This window comes from Macaca mulatta, chromosome 15 (assembly GCF_049350105.2).
Source record: "Macaca mulatta isolate MMU2019108-1 chromosome 15, T2T-MMU8v2.0, whole genome shotgun sequence".
NCBI classification, from domain to species: Eukaryota; Metazoa; Chordata; class Mammalia; order Primates; family Cercopithecidae; genus Macaca; species Macaca mulatta.
The window spans coordinates 41,201,811-41,221,889 of record NC_133420.1 but is presented as its reverse complement, the minus strand read 5'-3'; the positions used below and the strand labels follow the sequence as shown (position 1 = coordinate 41,221,889).

The window sequence follows — 20,079 nt, the reverse complement described above, 5'->3', positions numbered from 1 at the left end:
CCGGGCGAGGTGGCGGGCGCCTGTAGTCCCAGCTACTTGGGAGGCTGAGGCGGGAGAATGGCGTAAACCCGGGAGGCGGAGCTTGCAGTGAGCCGAGATCACACCACTGTACTCCAGCCTGGGAGATACAGCGAGACTCCGTCTCAAAAAAAAAAAAAAAAATTTTAGCACTTCAAGAAAAATGTACAGTGACACAGAAAAAATATGGCAATATAATACCGAGTGAAAAAAATAGTTGTAAATGTGTGTGAAGATTATGGTTGCAAGGATAAGAAACAGTGGCAGGAAATGAGGATGGGGAAAAAATGAAATGAGCTCTCAAAGGTTTTCATTTATTTCTATTTTTCTATGTCCCTTTAGTAGAATTATACATTATTTTACATTGGTTGAAGAAAAGGTAAAAACAATGAGCATATCACCACCAATAAGGTTGAAAGAGCTCAGGTCCACAGATATCCTTAGAGCAGAGAGATGAGCTTAGGGGTCAGTGGTCTTGACTTCTTCCACAGACAGAAGCCTAGGAAGGAGCTTCCTAAGGGCTGGAGCCATGTCTTGCTAACCTCTGACACCCTAGAGAACCACACTGTTCCTAGAATCTACAATGTGTATTAAACAAATAAAAGCATAAAATTTCAGAGCTTTAAGAGGCCTCTGATGCAATTTATTCAAACATCACACCCAAATGTAATGGATAGAGAGCCAAGGGGACTTCCCCAAAGCTCTCCAACATTTCATCTCCTGAACCAGAGGAGAGGCCACTTTTTCTAAAATCTACTCCAATTAGAAAAGGCAGATGGCAAAGTTGCCCAATGGGAGCCATGGAAGAAAAGTCCTTTGCCCGTGAAACACAGAATGGGTTTGACTGAGTGACTTGGGGTACTGTACATTGTTATGCATGCTGAGTGCCCTGCATTGTTAGTTACAAATCTCCCCTGAATCTACTCGTCCTGCAGTCTCTCAGCTGTTCTCATGACAAATGCCCCTGGGCTGTGGCATCTGTTTTCTTCATGTGGAGCACTAGTTTTATGTGCACCAAAGATGTTGAGGGAAGGACATTTTCTACCCAGAATCCATGAATAAGAAACACACTTTCAGCCCCTTCACTTCCCAGTCTACACCCTCTCCTACCATAGTTTCCTACTGTCATGCCTTTATTTACCTCTATGTAGGAGGTGGAATTTTAAAACAGCCTCCAATATTCCCACCCCCTGCACACTCTCTGTATATTCCCCTTAATGTGGGTGCCACTGTGACTATGACAGGCTATCACTCCATACTTAAGTTACATTATATGGCAAAGGTGAAAGGATTTTTCAAATGCACTAAAGGTCTCAAATAAGTTGACATTGAGTTCATCAGAAAGAAGTTCATCTTGGGTAGGCCTGGCTGAATTAAGTGAGCCCTTAACAGAGAATAGGGCCTTGAAGGAGGAGAGTCAAAGTGTGATGATCTCCTGCTGGCCTTGAATAAGCATGCTGTGAACCACCTACAGGGGAGGCATGTGGCAAGGGCTTCAGAGTGGCCTCTAAGATCTGAGAGTGGTGCTTGCTGACAGCTGGCAGGAAAACAGGCAAATCACTCATACAGCTACAAGGAAATGAATTCTGCCAACAACCACATAGGTTTGGAAGAGGATTCTGCATGTCAGTTGCAATGGCAGTCCACTGATCCCTTGACTTCAGCTTCTTACATGATCTTGAGTAAAGAACCCAGTTATGCCATGACTGGACTTTCACCTACAAAACTGGGAGTTAATAAATGCATGTTCTTTGAAGCTACTATGTTTCTGTCAACGGGTTACTCACAGAAAACTAATACATGATCACAGAGTGCTGACACTCACACTCTCCCCTCAACTGGAACAATCCTGAGCTCAGATCTGGTTGGCAAATGTCCCCATCTGGATGGCCCCCAGGCACCTCAAAGGCAGCAGCTCCAAAATCCAGCTAGTCTCTTTCTCTCCTGAACACCTACCCCTCCTTCCTTGCCTGGCTGTGTGATTCTCCCAGTCCCTATGCTGGAAACCAATGCTCATTTTCAGCAATCTTCAGTGGCTCACCTTCTTGGAGCCAGTCAGTCATTGGGTTCCTCTAACTGTATTTTTAACATGTTCCTGTATCCAAACCTTCCCATGCTCACTCAGAGTGCTCCCGTTCTACCCCAATAGCCTCCTAACTGGTCTCCCTACCTTCAGTCTCGCTCCCTTCCAGATCTTCCTCTTCTGTAGAAAGAGTGATCTTCCTAAAACATAAATGAAATAATATATCCCTTCCTTCAACAGTAAATCCCTTCCTGGTCAAGGCAGGCAGATCACCTGAGGTCAGGAATTCAAGATCAGCCTGGCCAACATAGTGAAACCCCAACTCTACTAAAAATACAAAACATTAGCCAGGCGTGGTGGTGCACACCTGTGGTCCCAGCTACTTGGGAGGCTGAGGCACGAGAATCACTTGAACCTGAGAGGCAGAGGTTGCAGTGAGCTGAGGTTGCACTGCAAGAGGTTGCACTGCACTCCACCCTGGGTGACAGAGTGAGACCTGTCTCAAAAAACAAAACAAAGCAAACAAAAAACACCCTTCCTAGATTTGCCATTTCACGGAGGTTCAAGCGTAGGCTCTTTCCTGCTCACACGGACACGCCATTTTTTAGAGCTTGGCCACCTCCCACCCATCTTTCAGGTATAAGCTGTAGTATTGGCTTCTCAAACGTGCAGTTCATAAGTCTCCTGATTACATTAGTTCCTCTTTTCTTTTCATCAGAGGCAGTCCTTACAGTTTGGAATAATACATTCATTCATGAGTCTATTTGGGAAATACACTCTCCCTTCCCTTTTTCCTCTGGCATGACTAGAAATTTCATAAGGAAATCCACCCTGTTGGTCTATTTCCCACCATATTCCTTGTCTTTAGCAAGGAGTCTCAGCAGAATTAGGTATTTAGTAAACATTAGTTGATTATGCAGATGAAAAAAAATGAATGAACTTGGCATTCAAAGCCTTTCTCAATCTGGCTGAATTTGTCCTTCCCAGACTTTTTCTTACTGTCTTTCATCACGTACCTTATGTTCTAATAACACATGACACTATTTAACCATGACAAAAACCCTGTGAGATAGGATTATCATTTCCATTTTTGAGAGGAGGAAATCCAGGCCTGGGAAGGTACATTCACTTGCCCAAAGTCTCCCAAACTGAGAATCAGGATTAAATAAGGTTATGCATGTAAGCATCTCACACAGCTGGTGACATACAGCGGGTGCCCATGACCAGTGGCGTGGTCTCTTTATCTGGAAAAGAGTTTTTCAGGGGTAGGAGAACCCTGGCCGTCTCACAGGATTGGGAAGAAAGGGGATGACAGCGTGTTCTTACTTGGGGAGGAAAGCAAAGAGTCACAGTCTCTCATTCTAAGGAAAGGCGGGCGGGGGAATCCTGCTGAGCCTAGTTGAAAAACAAGAAAGCGAGAGAGACTGATTATTCCTTCTCGCTAGTGTAAGCAACTAAAACGACATGTTTGCTTTATCGCCTTTGGTCTCCCATTTGATTCCTGACAGCCATCTCCCTCCCTTCGATGGCGGGTTGTCAGGTGCTGAGCTGGCTGGCATTGCACAGGAAGAGGAGTACAGAGAACAATTTAAACAATATTTCAGGGACCATCATGGGCTGGAGGAGGACGTTTTTGTAGTTAGCTGGCTTTCCTTCTGCATTCAAGGAACCCTCATTTGCCAAGACTGCTCGATGTTTCTGTGGGTTTGGGTAGAAGTAGTCCAGAAGGGATCTTTAAGGGGAAAAAAAAAAAAAAAAAAAAAAAGCCAATGTCTACTTTCTTTAGGTTTGAAGGAAGGGAGAGAAGAGAGACAGATAGGAGCTTTTTAAGCCCATAACAATTTCTGAATACATAATTTTCTCTTCTCTAATGTTGTTAAATAGGGCCAAATGCAGACGTAGATCAAAGCTAGGCTTCTGTATTTTACTGCATTTTACTGTGCTTACAAGTAAAGGGAATCCAAACTCCCAGTTTCTCTGTCCATGAGAGTTTCTCTCTCCAGAAAGCCTGTAAGATCTACCAGAACATTCTGGAGGAAGGAGTCCACTCCTACAAATCACCAACAGTTAAACATTTGGGCAAGAGTTATGATAAGCAAAATGAGCAAAAACCTACAAGGTTCTCCTAGGCGACAGTTCTGGGGGATTGTGACCATGAACAGTCTTTGGAGTCAACCAAAACCCAATTCAAGCCACAGCTAAGCAACTTATTGTTAGGAAGATTAATGAATGTGCAATAGGCCTGACACAAAAGTGACCCTCAGTACATGGTTGCTATAAATAGTTATTCCCCTTATAATTGTTATCCAAGTTCCAGGCTTGGGAAACGGGGGATACACTCCATAGGGGCCCAAAGCCAGGACAGGAAATGGAATGTGCTGCTGGCTGATATATCAAGGAAGCTCGAGAGCGGTGGTTCTCAATGCTGGCTGGTATTAAATAATTAGAATCTGAAAAGGATTTCATACTTATATTAAGACTTTTAGCCAGATAGTCCCATTAAATGGGTTGATTCTTGGAATTGGTATTTTAAAAAGTGATTCTGAGATTCATTTAGGCTAAAGAACTACGCAGCCCTGACAGCTCGTCTTCCCACATAGCTGAGGCCACCTGCCCTGATTTAGGTCCTAGAACTCATGATTCTCTCAAGTAGGAAGCACCAGAGTGCCCAGCCTCCTATGCGGGCCCTGAATATTCAGCTTCTCCAGCTGACCTTATTGTCTTCTGTTTCTCAAAAGGAATCCTCTTCCTTGGGCCTTGGATGCTGTAGTTTGCTTTGTGCCTGGCCTCCACGCCCCCCAAAACCCTTCATCACCTAGTGCATCATCCTCAGGGAAGATTCTGGATTGCTTAGACTATTTCTAGAAAATGGTCTTTGAATCCTAGCCTGTGGCTAAGTTCTTACTTCTTACTGACAGTTCTCCCCAGTGGTGTGCTGGCAATTGTTTAACAATGGGCTCTCTGAGCAAGAGCAGGCAGCTCTTTTAAAATATTTTAAGTATTTTCCAGTTTCCATAGTATGAATCTTTCTCCTATGGCTGATTACAAGCTCCCAAAGTGGCATCACTCACAGCAGAGTTGGGAAGAGATGAGCACAATAGGCTCTCAACAAACCGGGATGGGCTGGTCCCTGCACAGCACTGGAAGTCATCCTTGTCATCTGTTTTACTACCTGACTAAATACCAGGCACCCTCTGTTGGTGGTGCCCCAGGAAGGCTGGTCCCACGGATGCTGCCTTTTGTCCTCCATACTGAACTAACTTTTCAGCGCCTGAGCTGGTTCTGACCACCACTATTTCTGATCCCAGCCCCTCCCAGGCTACCTTTCCCCACCATCCTGGGGGTTACAGAGCTGATACCAGGAAGTTCTCTGGGATATGATCGGGTTTCCTGTATCACAGGATATGGGGGATACACAGATACGAGTATCCTCTTTCTGTCTCTTTTTGAGTAGGTACCTTGTTTCAGGCACTGTCATATGCACTTTACATGATTTATCTCATTCATCCTTATAATGGCCTGACCACATTTTGAAAACAATTAGCTTAAATACAAATTCAAGCTTCCCTTAACTCATGACAGCCTCAGGAAAGTGAACCCTCTCAATTCTTAAGTTTCTTCATCTGTAAAATGGAGAGAAAAATAATCCCTTCTCCTGGTATTGTTTAAAATAATATGAAATGATGCATTTAGAGAGGACAGAACAGCATAGAGAGAATTCAATGAAACTAATACAGTTTCTTCTGTTCTTTTCCTCTATCTCCCTTCTTGTTGAATCCATTTCTATTATGGGCCCTAAAATGGTTTTATTGTGAACTCAGAGATGGTCAAATTCTACCTTGCTGGTCTACAGACAGGAAACTGAGGCCCAAAGCCTTGCTCAAAGCCTCCTAACCAAACAAGAGACACCTAGGATTAAAACTCAAGTCTTGGCTGGGAGCAGTGGCTCCTGTCTGTAATCCCAGCACTTTGGGAAGCTGAGGTAGGCAGGCCACGAGGTCATGAAATCGAGACTACCCTGGCTAACACGGTGAAACCCCATCTTTACTAAAAATACAAAAAATTAGCTGGGCGTGGTGGCATGCACCTGTAGTCCCAGCTACTCGGGAGGCGGAGGCAGGAGAATCACTTGAACCCGGGACGCGGAGGTTGCAGTGAGCCGAGATGGTGCCATTGCACGCCAGCTTGGGCAACAAGAGCAAACCTCTATCTCAAAAACAAACAAACAAACAAAAACAAAACAAAACACTCAAGTCTTAGGACTTCCAGTGATTTCATGAGATTCTCTTGCTTGGCTCTTCCTCCTCCTGTCCCTCACCCAGCACTCTCTCCCCTGGCTTTCCACCCTGTCTTAACTTCCCACTGCTTTCCCTGTACCCATGTCCAGGCCCTGTAATAACCAGGTAAACCCATCCCATGAAGGCGCTGATGCATTCACCTGTGGGTCCTCTAGCTAATCCTTTTTCTCAAGCCTCTAGTCATGTTGTGCTCAGTGGGAATCCCTGCAGGGTAGGGAGTAGTAGGCTGATCTGCCCCATATCTTGGACACTTTAACTCTCCTTAAAGCCTAGCCCTCTCTTCCAGGTTACTCTGGCTGCAATGATGTAGAGGCTGATAGAATCCTGATTGATCTGTCTTCAGTGTTTACTCTGTTCTGAGTAGCAGGTCCTGGGGGTACGCTCTGCAGGCTGGCAGAGGGCAGCCAGTAGATCTGCCCATGAGCAAGGCTACCTTTAGGCAAGAAGCAGAGGATGGTGAAGTGAAAAGCTGCATCACAATGTCCCCAAGGGGCTAGGCCTACAAAATTCACATTTTCAACAAAAATGTTTATTGTTTTTTTCTTTTTCGTTTCTTTCTTTTTTTTTTGAGATAGGGTCTCACTCTGATGCCCAGTCTTCAGTGCAGAGGTGCAGTCATGGCTCACTGCAGCCTTGACCTCCAGAGCTCAAGCAATCCTCCAGCCTCAGCCTCCCGAGTAGCTGAAATTAAAGGCTCATGCCACTACATCCGGCTAATTTTTTTGTAGAGACGGGTTTTTGCCATGTTGCCCAGGCTGGTCTGGAACTCCCACGCTTAAGTAATCCACCCACCTTGGCCTCCCAAAGTACTGAGATTACAGAGTGAGCCACTGTGCCTGGCCACTATTGTTTTTCTATAAGGAAGATTAATTTGCAAGCCAGTACATTAGAAAGAGGACCTCGAGGCTGTGTGGCTCAGGCACTGATGTGCTGTAACTGACTAGCAATGAAACAATCACATGGTGGGTGCACTTGGCTAAGCATTTCCTCAGCTTATGTTATCTCATTTAATCCTCATAACAAGCCCAAGGGAGAACAGAAGGACAACTACTACACTTATCCTCCTTTACCCAAGAGAAACTGAGCTCAGAGAACAAATATGTCTTGCCTTAGGTTCTGCAACGCTAAGAAATGGCAGAGCAAAAATCTGAACCCATGTCTACTGATGCCAATGCCTATGTTCAACCTAGAAGCCCTACTACTATTTTCTGGGTGTATTAGTGCAAATAATTTCAACCTGACAAAGTTGTGAAGATAAGAAGAGTACAAAGAATGCCCATCTATCTTTGGTCTAGCTTCACCTGTTGTTAACATTTTGCCCCGTTTGATTTGTCATTTGAGGAGACGACATTTTTAACCTTGAGGAAAATGCTTCCCTTCTCTGAGCCTTGGTTTCTATGTGCATAAAATGGAAGACTGAATGGATTACCCTTAGAGTGAAACAGAATGTTGTGTCTGATGAGAAGTGACGGATAAAGGGATGAGGTAAGCCCTTGGTCAGTAGTCAAGGCATAGCTGCTGCCTCTTTCTCCAGCCTCATTTTCCATCATTCCTGCACATGAACTTGGTCTCTACTCAGTTCTGGCATCTCTCCTCCATCTCCTTCCCCAGCGTACCATGTACCATCCGCCCTCACACCTTGGCAGGTACACTTCCGCAGACACTCAGCTTTCACTTCATCCCATTTTCATTTCCTGGAGTCTCTGATCCATTTTGGGACTCATGGCTTATGTTTCATAACAGGAGGCTTCAGTTCCCAAAGGCCTCCTCTGCAGATATGGCTTGAACTTTTCCTCACCTATCCTTTTCCTCAAAGACAGGATTAAACTGTATGTGTGTGGAGGGGGGAGGAGGGGAGAATCATAAAGAAAAGTCATACATCCATATACCTTAGCACAAAGTTTTGCTTATGGATTGAGTAGTTCTTATTTATAGAAAATCCCAGCTTAGGAATTGTCAAATTAAAACAAGCAACTAAAACAAAGAAATAAGACAACCAGTAGCATTTATGCTGTGGTTCACTCTGCTGGAGAACTAAGCAGCAAAGCTTAGAGGAAAGTATGTGAGATTGGGGATCAGAAAACCTGGATTTCTATAACCGGCTGAGCAACCTGCAGATGAGAAAAGCGAGGTCCAGAGAGGAAGAGAGATGCACCCAAACTCACACAGCACAGAGCTGGACTGGGAGGCTCATGCTGGGTGTTTGCACTGCTGAAATGATCCGGCAGCTATAACGGCTCTGTCTCCTCCTCAGCATTGTGCCCAGGTCTGGGCAAACCACCTCAACTTCTCATCTGGACCTTCAGCTGTACACTAGCTTATCCTGATTTGCAATGCTGCCCTGTGTGAGCTTGCACACTCTTTGCCTCTAGAGATTGTAACCACTGTGAGGCTGGGTGCTGAGGTCCCATTTTCTCATTGCCCAGCAGCACGGTTAGCAAGGTCGCTTATTCCACAAATACAGGCTAAACTACAATGAGGATCAGCCTTGATGACATATGATGTAAATATCCTTGTATGACAATAGGAAAGTTGAGGCCCCAAGGGAGCACAGGCTTGCCAAGGTCACTAAGCTAGTTAATGGTGAGGTATGGACTAGAGCACACATCTCCTGACTCTGAGTGCAACATTCTTTGCTCTATGGAGTACCATCTCTGATGAATATATGTTAAATTCTTCCCAGTAGTAACCTATTACATTAGCTAGTTTATTACTTAATACTGTAAAATGCCATCAGAATTGGAACACTTAAAACAATGATATACTGAAGGGTTATTTACTTAATCAAACATAGAATGCCTTGCATGACAAATAGACACTTTTATTTATTTTTTGTTTGTGTTTTTCTTCCATTCTTTATTTTTATTTTTTTTTCATAGGTTATTGGGGTACAGGTGATATTTGGTTACATGAGTAAGTTCTTTAGTGGTGATTTCTGAGATTTTGGTTCATCCATCACCTGAGCAGTATACATTGTACCCTATTTGTAGTCTTTTATCCGTTGCCCACCTCCCACCCTTCCCCTCAAGTCCCCGAAGTCCATTGTATCCTTCTTATGCCTTTGCATCCCCATAGCTTAGCTCCCACATATCACTGAGAACATACGATGTTTGGTTTTCCATTCCTGTGATACTTCACTTACAATAATAGTCTCCAATCTCATCCAGGTTGCTGCAAATGCTGTTAATTCATTCCTTTTTATGGCTGAGTAGTATTCCATCATATATATATGTATATATGACAGTTTTTTTATCCACTCATTGATTGACGGGCAACAAATAGACTCTTTCAGACAGAATGATCATATATGATATGAGGTTAGACTGATTTTCACAGAGCATGGTGAAATTGTACGCATGCTTCCTGGATCAGACATACAGGTGAGGGTAACATACCAATGGTTTAAGGCAGGAGTCAGCTAAGGTTCATGGGTGAAATTTGAACTGGCACCTGTTTTTAAAAATAACGTTTATTAGAAAATATTTATGTCCATTCATCTATGTGTTGCCTATGGCAGGTTTCACAGACCAACAACAAAGTTGAGTAGGTCCAACAGGGACTGGAAGGCCTGCGAAGCTGAAATGTTTACTAATTGGCCACTTACAAAAAACGTTGCTGACCCCTTATTTAGGAAATCCCACCAGACATACATATCTTGGTCTCTCTTCCTCTGTTTCTCAATCTCTTCGCCTCTTTTCTCCTTCCTTCCACTCTCCATATTGACGGCTACGGTTCTGTGCTTTGGGATGAGGCTCTACCCGGATGTACCAGTCACCCCTCCAAAATAGTCCCATTCTCCTTACGAAGACCCTAAAGCTTAGGAAATACAAAGTACTTCCAGACTATACCTCAAATCTCTTTCATAATGGATCCTATTGCTGAAAATGGGATTTGAGCTGATTTAGTTTGGAGCTCAGAATGTTTTGAAGGGAAAGAAAATATGAGAAGAAAGAACAGATATTTCTTGAGCATCTTTGGGTAAGACCCGGTGCCATCTACTCCGTGCTGACTCTGTGAGGCAGATGTCAACAGCTCCATTTTATGCAAAGGGAAGCACCCACGGGTTAAAATCCATCTGGGGACACATGGAAGGGATGACAAGGTGAGGTCAGGACTCAAAGCCAGGTCTGGCTGAATCTAATGCCAGTCCTATTTCTCTCAGTGGATATGCTAAGAGAGAGATCTATGTACAAACACTTGTTAGACATTTCCTCTCTCCTTCTGCTCCAAGTCCCGCTCCCCACTGCTAGCCCCCAGTGTAACCTTTTCTGCCATGCAGCCTTCTGGCCTGGTTACATCGTTCCCAGATGGCACACACAAAAGTCACACTCAAAGAGCTCAGGCAGAGTGCGCTTTTCACCACCAATGCTTAGGCCCTCTTGCCACTGCTGGGCATGACTTTCCTGGTGTCCTTGAAGTGGAAAAATAGGGAGAGATAAGGCCTCAGCTCTGCTTACCAGTAGCAGGAAAAAGAAGGGAAGAAGAGAGCAGGCCCTTTTCAAGCAAGCAGGCATAAAACGAGATAAAACAAGAGGGGGCAGACAGAAAAGCAGCCTCCATCCTGAACACCTATAAGCCAGACACTGTGCAGGTGTTTCTTTCATCCATTCACTCGTCATTCAGTCTTTCATTCAAAATATTCACCCAGTGCCTACTGGGAGCCCATCCCCCTGTGCTTGGTGTTGAGGATAAAACTGGACACAAATGACAACGTGTCTATCCCCGTGAAGTTTCCAGTTCAGTGGAGGACACAAATAGTACTCAGGGAGCATATCAGTAAATGTAGAATTATAGTGGCAACCAAGTCTACAAAGCGGGTACATCACAGCATCTGGTATGGAATGAGACACGGAAATTAACTCAGGTACGGACAGCTTTGCAGAAAATATGCCATTTAAGTGGAGGTTTCACGTGAGGTGGGGCAGGTGAATGAGTCAAATGGCGGGGAAGAGCATTCCAGGAGACAAAAGTTGTGAAGGCTGTGGCAGGACAGATGCAGGAGTGCTGGGGAAGAGGTCCTGGGGGAGAGGTAGGGTGTGGAGGGATGGAGCAGACAGAGCCCTGGGGAGAGAGGCAGGGCAAGACCACTCAGGACTGCAGGTGGGGTAGGGAGTTTCCATTTCATCCTGAAAGCAAAAGGAAAGCATTGAAAGCTTCTAAGAGGAGAAACAACATGATCCATATTTCCATGTGTAAAGACGATCACTCTGGCTACATGATTGAGAACGGGCTGGAACACAGCAAGGGAGATGGTAGAGGGGACTCTTAGCAGTTTTAAAGCAAAGGATGCAGGTGGCAGGGACTGGAATGGCAGCAGTGGAGAAGGGGAGAGCTTGTTGGCAGAAGTTGAAGTTATAAAGAAGATACTCATTATTTTAATCTTCACAATGACCCTGTGAGGGAGATGGAGTGACTGCATTTTAAAGATGGGAATTTGAGAATACTGGTTCATGTCCCATGGATGAAAAGAGGCAGAGCCATGTCTGAGATTCAGGCAACTTCCCAGCCTCAACTCTTTCAGGAAACCCTCCCATATTTAGCTGCAGTTTATCGTGTCTTTCTTCTCCCAAAGCTGGGATAATCTGAAACACTCAGTTCAATAACTTTGTCTTCCAAAATCTTCTAACATCTGAAACAGTCTGAACTGCAGTGCAGGGTCCCTAAGAATAATTTCACCATGCTGATCGAGTTGCTTTTGAGCATTCCTCTTAAATCTCTACTTAGAGATTGAAAAAGTGAGACTCAGAGATCAGCAGGGACTTGGCCAAGGTCACACAAAAACGTTGTGGCAAAGCCAGGACTGAAAATCACTGTTTCTGTCACACACAGACGGCCCCAAAGACTCGACTTCCTTCTGAGTACTTCAAAATGATGAAGTTGAATGTCTTTATCAAAGCCCACATGCCCCGAGATTTGGGAAACACAGCTCAGCTCCTACTTTGCAGATAGACCTGAAATGGTTATAGTGAATTCATATGGAGTCCCAAAGGATATTAGATGACCATTCTCAACTAGCACAAGGAACTGCCTTTCCTGGTACTTTTATCTCTTTCTCCCCTCACCTCCTTGCACTTCATCATCTCTTCTGTGTCACAACAGCTGGGCGGGCTCACACACACCCCTGGGCAGACCGCAGGGAACTGCTGAGTCATTGCCTTTGCTAAAGAGGAGCTGAAATGGTGATGGCAGAGGAACAGGAGAGGACTGGGATGTTACAGGTCCAGGCAGGCCTGGGGGTGTAGGGAAGAAAGAACCCATCAGAATAGCCAAAGGGGACAACAGAACCATTCTAGTGTCACAGTTAGACCCTAAAGGAGAGAAACAGGAAAGGGGAGTGGCACTGGACATGGGGGAGGTAAACAGGGTGCAAAGGAAGCTGGAGCTGGAAGCCAGGTACATCCCAATAACAGGAGATTCTCAGAAATATGCACCATGTCCCATTCACATACAAGTAAGAAGAGATCTCAGAGATCAAATTGAATTGGCTCTCACTCGTCCACTCTCCCATGTTTCAGATTAAAAAACAGATCTGGATAACAAAAGAGACTTTACTAAGGTCACACAGCGAGTTGGTAGCAGATCTGAGACTCTCTTCCTGTCCCCATAGTAAATCCTTCTCAGCAACTTCACTCTGCCACAACTTCTCTCCCTCCCTTCCTCTACCTGAATGCTTCACAGATATCAAGTAATTTTAATCTTTAGAACAACTCTCTATGCTTTAATCTTAATATCCTCATTTTACAACTTAGGGAATTGATGCACAGAGACATTACGTTCCATGATTAATATGGCATTGCCAGTAAGTGGGGGGGCTGGGATTTGAACCCACGTAACCCACCACCAGAATCTATGCTTTTAGTACTATGCTCTGTGTCAGGCCTCTGAGCCCAAGCTAAGCCATCAAATCCCCAGTGACCTACACGTATACATCCAGATGGCCTGAAGCAACTGAAGATCCACAGAAGTGAAAATAGCCTTAACTGATGACGTTCCACCATTGTGATTTGTTTCTGCCCCACCCTAACTGATCAATGTACTTTGTAATCTCCCTCACCCTTAAGAAGGTTCTTTGTAATTCTCCCCACCCTTGAGAATGTACTTTGTGAGATCCACTCCCTGCCCCCAAAACATTGCTCTTAACTCCACTGCCTATCCCAAAACCTATAAGAACTAATGATAATCTACCACCCTTTGCTGACTCCTTTTTTGGACTCAGCCTGCCTGCACCCAGGTGAAATAAACAGCCATGTTGCTCACACAAAGCCTGTTTGGTGATCTCTTCACACGACACGTGAAACACTCTGCTGCTCTTATGTCACCAAGGGCTCCTGGACCTCCCTTGGCTCACCTCTGTCCTGTGCATTTTTCCCATTAAGTCAGTGAGTGCTGAAGGCACCCTTACTCCTGCCCAAAGTATATGAAAGAGAAACAACGGATCACAGCCCTTTCATGAGGAATTCTGGTACTTGCAGACTGGGACATTGGGTTCTAAGTTCATTTGCCTAGAACAAAGATGTTGCAGAACCAAATTCACTCTCTGTATTCAACAACAAAAAATTGTGGCAGCTGCGGCAGCAATAGCAAAAACCTAACAACATCAAACACAGTATTAAGAATGCTCTCCCTGTGATCCTGCAAAAAGGGTAGGGTAATTTATGCTCACTGAATCTAAGCATTCAATTCCTTCCATATTCTCTCAATTCCCCTCCTTGTTGTCTCCTTTTCTCTTAGCATTTATCGCCATCTAATAGATTTGTATTTTGATATAATACAAACCCCACAAGAGTAGGAATTTTAAATTGTTGCTTGGTTTGTGTCCCCAGTGCCTAGAAGAGTAGCAGGCATGTAGTTGGTGCAGAACAAATATTTGTGGTATGTATGAAAGGGAGAAAGAAAGGGAGGGAGGGAGGGAGGAAGGCAGGCAAGGGAGAAAGGAGGGGAGAGAAGGGAAGGGGAGAGAAAAGGAGAGCACAGGAGAGGAGAGGAGAGTAAAAAAGGAGGGAGGGAAGAAGGGAGGGAGAGAGGAAGGAAAGAATGAAGGGATGGAAGGAGAGAGAAAGAAAGGAGGCGCTGGGTTAAATCCTTCATCTTGGGGCCTGTAGCTTGCTTTAGCTTTTCTAAGTTGAACACCAATTTATGGGGGGCATGCTCAGTGATAGATGTTTTTCCAATTATCTATAAATAGCCCAGGCCTGCTGAGGGGACCCATTGACTTCCCCAGCCCTAATTCTGGCTGCTGGATTGTGTGAGGGAGAAGACCAGTCAAGAATCATCAATCGTCAACTTCTAAATCTCCAATGCAGATTCCAGGAAGCTGAGGATTGCTTCTTGGTTTTCTGGCTAAGATCAAGTGGAGAAAGCTGAGGAATGAGAAGGAGTGAGAGGCAGATTCCGTTCTTCCAGTGGCTACCGAGGCTGCAAACCCTTCCCATGTAACGTGTCAATGGCAACACTCCTCCCACGTGGGGCTTTTCAGTGAAAGATGCCAGAGGTGAGGAGACAGGAAAAACAACAATGAGAACTGAACTGACATTAATAATGTCTGACTTATTTCGCTCTTAGCATACACTAGGCACCATGATAAATTTTTTACATAGCTTAACCAAAATTCATCCACAGCCCCATGAGGCAGTTACAAGGTCCAACTTGTAGATGAAAAACTGAGGCATACAGAAGGTAAATAACTTGCCTAAGAGCAAAAGGAGCACACAGAAGCTATGGGGATCTGCACTCTTGCAATGTCCACTGTGCATGGATAGAATGCATGCAGAATGGTTTGTGAGAAAGCTTCCTCCTCCTCCTTCTCCCTGCCCCAGCTACTTCTCAGCCCACTTCTTTGTGGAGGTAGGAGAGGAGGGCCAGGTACCCTGCCACATGACCTGGACCTGTTTTTTGTCACAGGACCTTCTTTTCAGTGGGTGGTTAAAGCCCATGCATGGATCTGCCCTTTATCACTGGCATGGAATCAATGTTTGCACCCCAGGAGGGTCTATTCCAAGAATGCAGTCTCAGACTGGCTGCTTTCCTGTCCTTATGGACAATCCAAGATGAGGAATTACATTCACAGACAATTGCCTGAAATATGCTATGTTTTCCCTTCAGAGCACGTTGAATAATCAGAGAATGGTGGATCTTGGCCACAGGTTTCAGACCTTTGTGGAGTCCTGCTTCAGCATTTGGCCATTCCCCTACATTGAGTGACACTGTGAGAAATAATTATGCACCAATACTGAATTTTATCTGTTGAAGAAACCATCTAGAAAGTCACATGGTATCTTCTTCATACATACCAAGTAGAGGACTTTATCTCTGGTCTGGTAAGTAAAATTTCCTGAACAAATGCTTGATTCTTTCCCATTAACCCTGTACATTTTATTTCTGAGTATGTTTCCCTTTACACTTTGGCTGCCAGGAATTTCTTACTTAAATTGCCAGCCTCTTCTAAGAACTACAAAACAGTATGGCAGGAATTATTCTGCATCAACCCAACCTGTGTTTGGATAATTTTCCTTATTCTTATTTTCATATTAATATGATTAGTTATTTCATTTCCTGTTTTGAATTTTTAAAAAATCTGCATAAACTAAAAAAAATCCATAATATTTTTTGAAGAATAAGGTAGGATAGAAAGCAAATAAAGAATAAGTCGAGAAAATGATATACTGAAGGTCACCAGTATAGCCAGGGCAGCAGATACTAAGCTCAGTTTTAACCAGATTGGGACCAGGTTAGAGAAGATTTACGATTTCCTAGGGAACACAAAATTTGATTTCCAGGATTTCCTTCTACAAACTCTGGTTCTGGAACCTTCCAAGGACACTATTACCTTTGCTGCGGCGGCGACTGCGGTACTGCTCCGTGTAGAACGTCAGCTGCGTTTCATCATCTGCCTCAGAGCCCGACGTCCCCTTGGCTCTCCCAAAGCTGATTCCCCCTGTGAGGAAGCACAATCTATCAGTCAGCCTTCCAGGCCTTCAGAAGTTTGTGAGATTCCTCAGCCATCCCAGAGATCAGCAACCCCATCCCCAGACTTCTCTCTGTAAATCCCAAGCCACCCAGGAGTCAGTGTGATGAATGGAAGGAGTTCATGCTCTGCAGTGAAGCAGATCTTGGGTCCAAGCATGGCTCAGCAGCTTCTGGGCTGTGTGACCTTGACGGGAAATCACGCCTTTCTGAGCCCTGGGTTCTGTCTTTCTAAAATAGGGATAAAACTATTCACCTTGTGAGATTGCTGTAAAGATTAAAGGAGATGTAATATATAAAATACCTGGTCTGCAGTACGTCTTAAATAACTGATAGCTATTGTTGCTTTTGGTGATAAGCAAACACTCTAGAAAACACTCTAGATAAGTTAATTTTAACCAGATTTCAATCAAGTGCTTACTATATGCCAGGTTCAGAGCAAGACTCTGGAGACACAACGATAAATAGGACTCAGTCTTTGCCAGGCAGGGGATCATAAGCTAGTCAGGAGGACAAATGGAATCCTAAGGAGGCTTAAACCTAATTCATGGCTTCTGTTTACCACTCAATGAGATGCTAGGAATATGGGGGAGTGCAATTCATTTCAGCATGGAGGGTCTGAGAAGGTTTTATGCAGGAGTGAAGATTTAAGTCAGGTCTTGAAGGATGGATGGGGCTGCACTGGTAGAAAAAGGAGTTCCAGCAGAGGTACCAGCTTGAGCACCCTCAGGAATGGGCCATATGGGCAGTCGGAGGCAACATTAAGTGGAGAAATGACTGGGAAGACACACAGGGAGAGGACTTGGGTGCCAAACGGAGGATAGGGAGCTTTACTTTGGGTGTCATGGAAGGTTCTAGAGCAAAAGTATGAATTGACCAGCCATGGTGTGTACAAGGAAGAACACTCCAGTGGTACCTAGGCTGCAGGATGGGTGCGAGGCAGGGGAAGCAGCCAGGAGGCTCAGTGACCAACCAGGTGAATGGAGGTCAGGGCTTGCAGGAGGGCCTGTGTAGTGAGGGTGGGAGGAGGAGATGAGTGCAAAGGGTGCTTCAGAGACAAACTCAGAGGACTGTGGAAGGAAAAGGGCAATGCATTCATATGCTGTGAACGACAGATTGCAGAAAGGATAAAAAAGAAGGCTAAAAGCAATTGTGTCACAATACTAATAGTCATTAATTCCAAAGAGAGAAATATGGATATTTTTTATTTTTATCTTTGTGCTTTCTGCATTTTTAATTGCTAAAAAAAAAAAGACAGGATATGGAAAGAGAGGGATTAAAGGATTGGTACATTATTTACTCCAGAGAAGAAATAACCAGGAGAGAGAGCCTCTGAGGATACTGGGCGTGAGTAGATGGGCACAGGAAAATAAGGACTTTGGTTTTTAAAATTGTTTCATTGATGGGGCTTCAGACATCTATGGTAATAGACTTTCTGGGAGGAGACTTAAGAATCTGGTAAAAATGGTTGTCCTGGGTGGAGAATTAAGTGGCTGAAAGATGGGAACAGAGGGAGGCTACTTTTCTCTATAAACTCTTTGCATCTTTTCAGTCAAGCACCATGCAAACCTATTACCTATTCGAAAATTTCAACTGAGGAAAAGAAAAACATATATTAGAAGGAAATGTTATTCAATTCACGAAAGGATTTATTATGTAATTTCCTCAGGTAGGGTATTTGAAATGGCATTCAGTATACAGAAATTCTACTTGCAGACACTTTTTCTGCAATATGGTTATTACACATTCATTCTTCTAGCAACATTGTTGCACAGTCTACTGTGTACCTAGAAGATTTGTAGACATTATTGTAGACAATCATCATCATGATATACTCATAAGAGTGGTGTAATTAACAAACTAGATTATAAAGCAAAGATGCAAAGACATGCTTAGGCAAAGTTACTTGCATAGTCACACAGCAGATGACTAGGAAAGTTAAGCTTTGAGGCTAGTCTGTCCAACTCCAAATTCGGTCTCTCTGTAATACAGGCATTGTTTTCCTTAAAACCACTCATGAGTGAACCCTGAAAGAGCAGATCATCCTTTGAGTGTCAAGGCACTAAGTACGGCATTCAGAGCTTTGTACACAACATCTCATTCATACTACTGAATTCATAATACCCTTAGGAGGGAGGCCTCATTGTGCCTACTTTACAGATGAGGCAAGTGACGCTCAGAAAAGAAAAATGATTTGCTAATAATGAGTGAAGGTGGACTTTGAAACCAGGTGGAACTAATGCCCAAGCTCAAATTTCTCGTCACTTATGATGCTGCGTCTCGATTTCAGGGTCTGTAAAATTGAAAGATTAATATCTGCCTCCCCACACCCATTCTTCCCTGAGACGGTATGTTCTAATGAGTGGGAAAGTACAAGGACAACAACATTTGATCTTTGTCCCAAATGTGTCATCAGGCAAGGTCTGTCCCAGAGCCTTAGTGCACACTTTCCCCAATCCCCAGCAACTAAAAGCAGAGCCTGGAGACATGAGGAGACTTCAGATTCTGCCAGATTCAGTCCTCCATTTAAAGGCTCTGCTTTGAAATGGAATTGGCAGGGAGCTCATGGAGAATTTGGAAGTTACTAGAGAGCAGAGGTCCCCAGAAGCCAGCAGGGCTTTTAAAATTGCCATTAAAAGATTTTACTGTTAAAAAAGAAAAAAAAAAAAAAAAAGAAGAAGAAGAAGAAAGAAGAAAGAAGAAAGAAAAGAAGGGAGAAGAGCCAGGCGTGGTGGCTCACACCTGTAATCCCAGTACTTTGGGAGGCCAAGGTAGGCAGATTGCCTGAGCTCAGGAGTTCGAGACCAGCTTGGGCAATGTGTGAAACCCCGTCTCTCCTAAAATACAAAAAATTAGCCAGGTGTGGCAGCGTGTGCCTGTAATCCCAGCTACTTGGGAGGCTAAGGCAGCAGAATTGCTTGAACCGGGGAGGTGGAAGTTGCAGTGAGCCAAGATCGTACCACTACACTCCAGCCTGGGTGACAGAGTGAGACTCCATCTCCAAAAAAAAAAAAGGGAGGGAGGAAGACTTCTGTTCATCTATACGTAATTCTTGGCCAAAGGGAAAATGAAGGCATCTGATAAGGTCATTCTCTTATGTTCAGAAAACATCTGCCATACTTTCCGCTGTGTCTGGAGCCACAGAGCAAAAACGAGGGGTCTATCCCTGTTAGGAGGCCACCTCAGACTCTTCTCACAGCCCACACTTTGAAACATTTCAGCAAAATTCTTACCCCCTTCCTTCCTTCCAATCTCTACTTTATCCTAAACACATGACCTTGTATATCCCTACCATGGTGAACAAATCTGGCGTACAGGAATCAGACATTATTTTTTCCCTACTGGGGCCAGATAGAGAGAGTGACCGAAAAGTCACCAGGCAATTCTAATATAAGAAAAGCTAACACTGGCATAGCACAGTATCTCTTCCAGGCACTATTCTAAAGACTTTACATGCGTTGACTCATTTCATACTTACAAGAACATAGGAGGTAGGTTACTACATTTATTCCCATCTCAACTGGTGAGAAAATGAAGGCACGTGGAAATTAAATATTTTGTTCAGGGTCGCAGCTTGCAAGTAGTAGAACCACAATTCAAATTCAGACAGTGGTAGGTAAATCTATTCCTTTTTTACAATGCTGGTTTACAATAAAATATGAACAAATACTTTGTTTACAATGTCCACAGTCATCCTATAAGGACTGTATCATGAGTTATGGTTTTATAGATGAATAACTGTCTCAGAGGGGTGATATGAGGTAGTAAGTGGGAGAA

General features: G+C 44.1%; 1 protein-coding gene across 6 annotated transcripts in view; it reads right to left on the bottom strand.

Moving 5' to 3' along the window:
* ASTN2 (astrotactin 2) overlaps window positions 1-20,079 on the bottom strand; it is a 985,877-nt gene that overhangs the window by 636,871 nt on the left and 328,927 nt on the right. For all 6 annotated transcript variants that reach the window (XM_015116965.3, XM_015116967.3, XM_015116966.3 and 3 more), the window contains one exon: window positions 16,166-16,273. In XM_015116965.3, coding sequence (XP_014972451.3) covers window positions 16,166-16,273 — 108 coding nt within the window. The remainder of the gene's footprint in view (window positions 1-16,165; window positions 16,274-20,079) is intronic.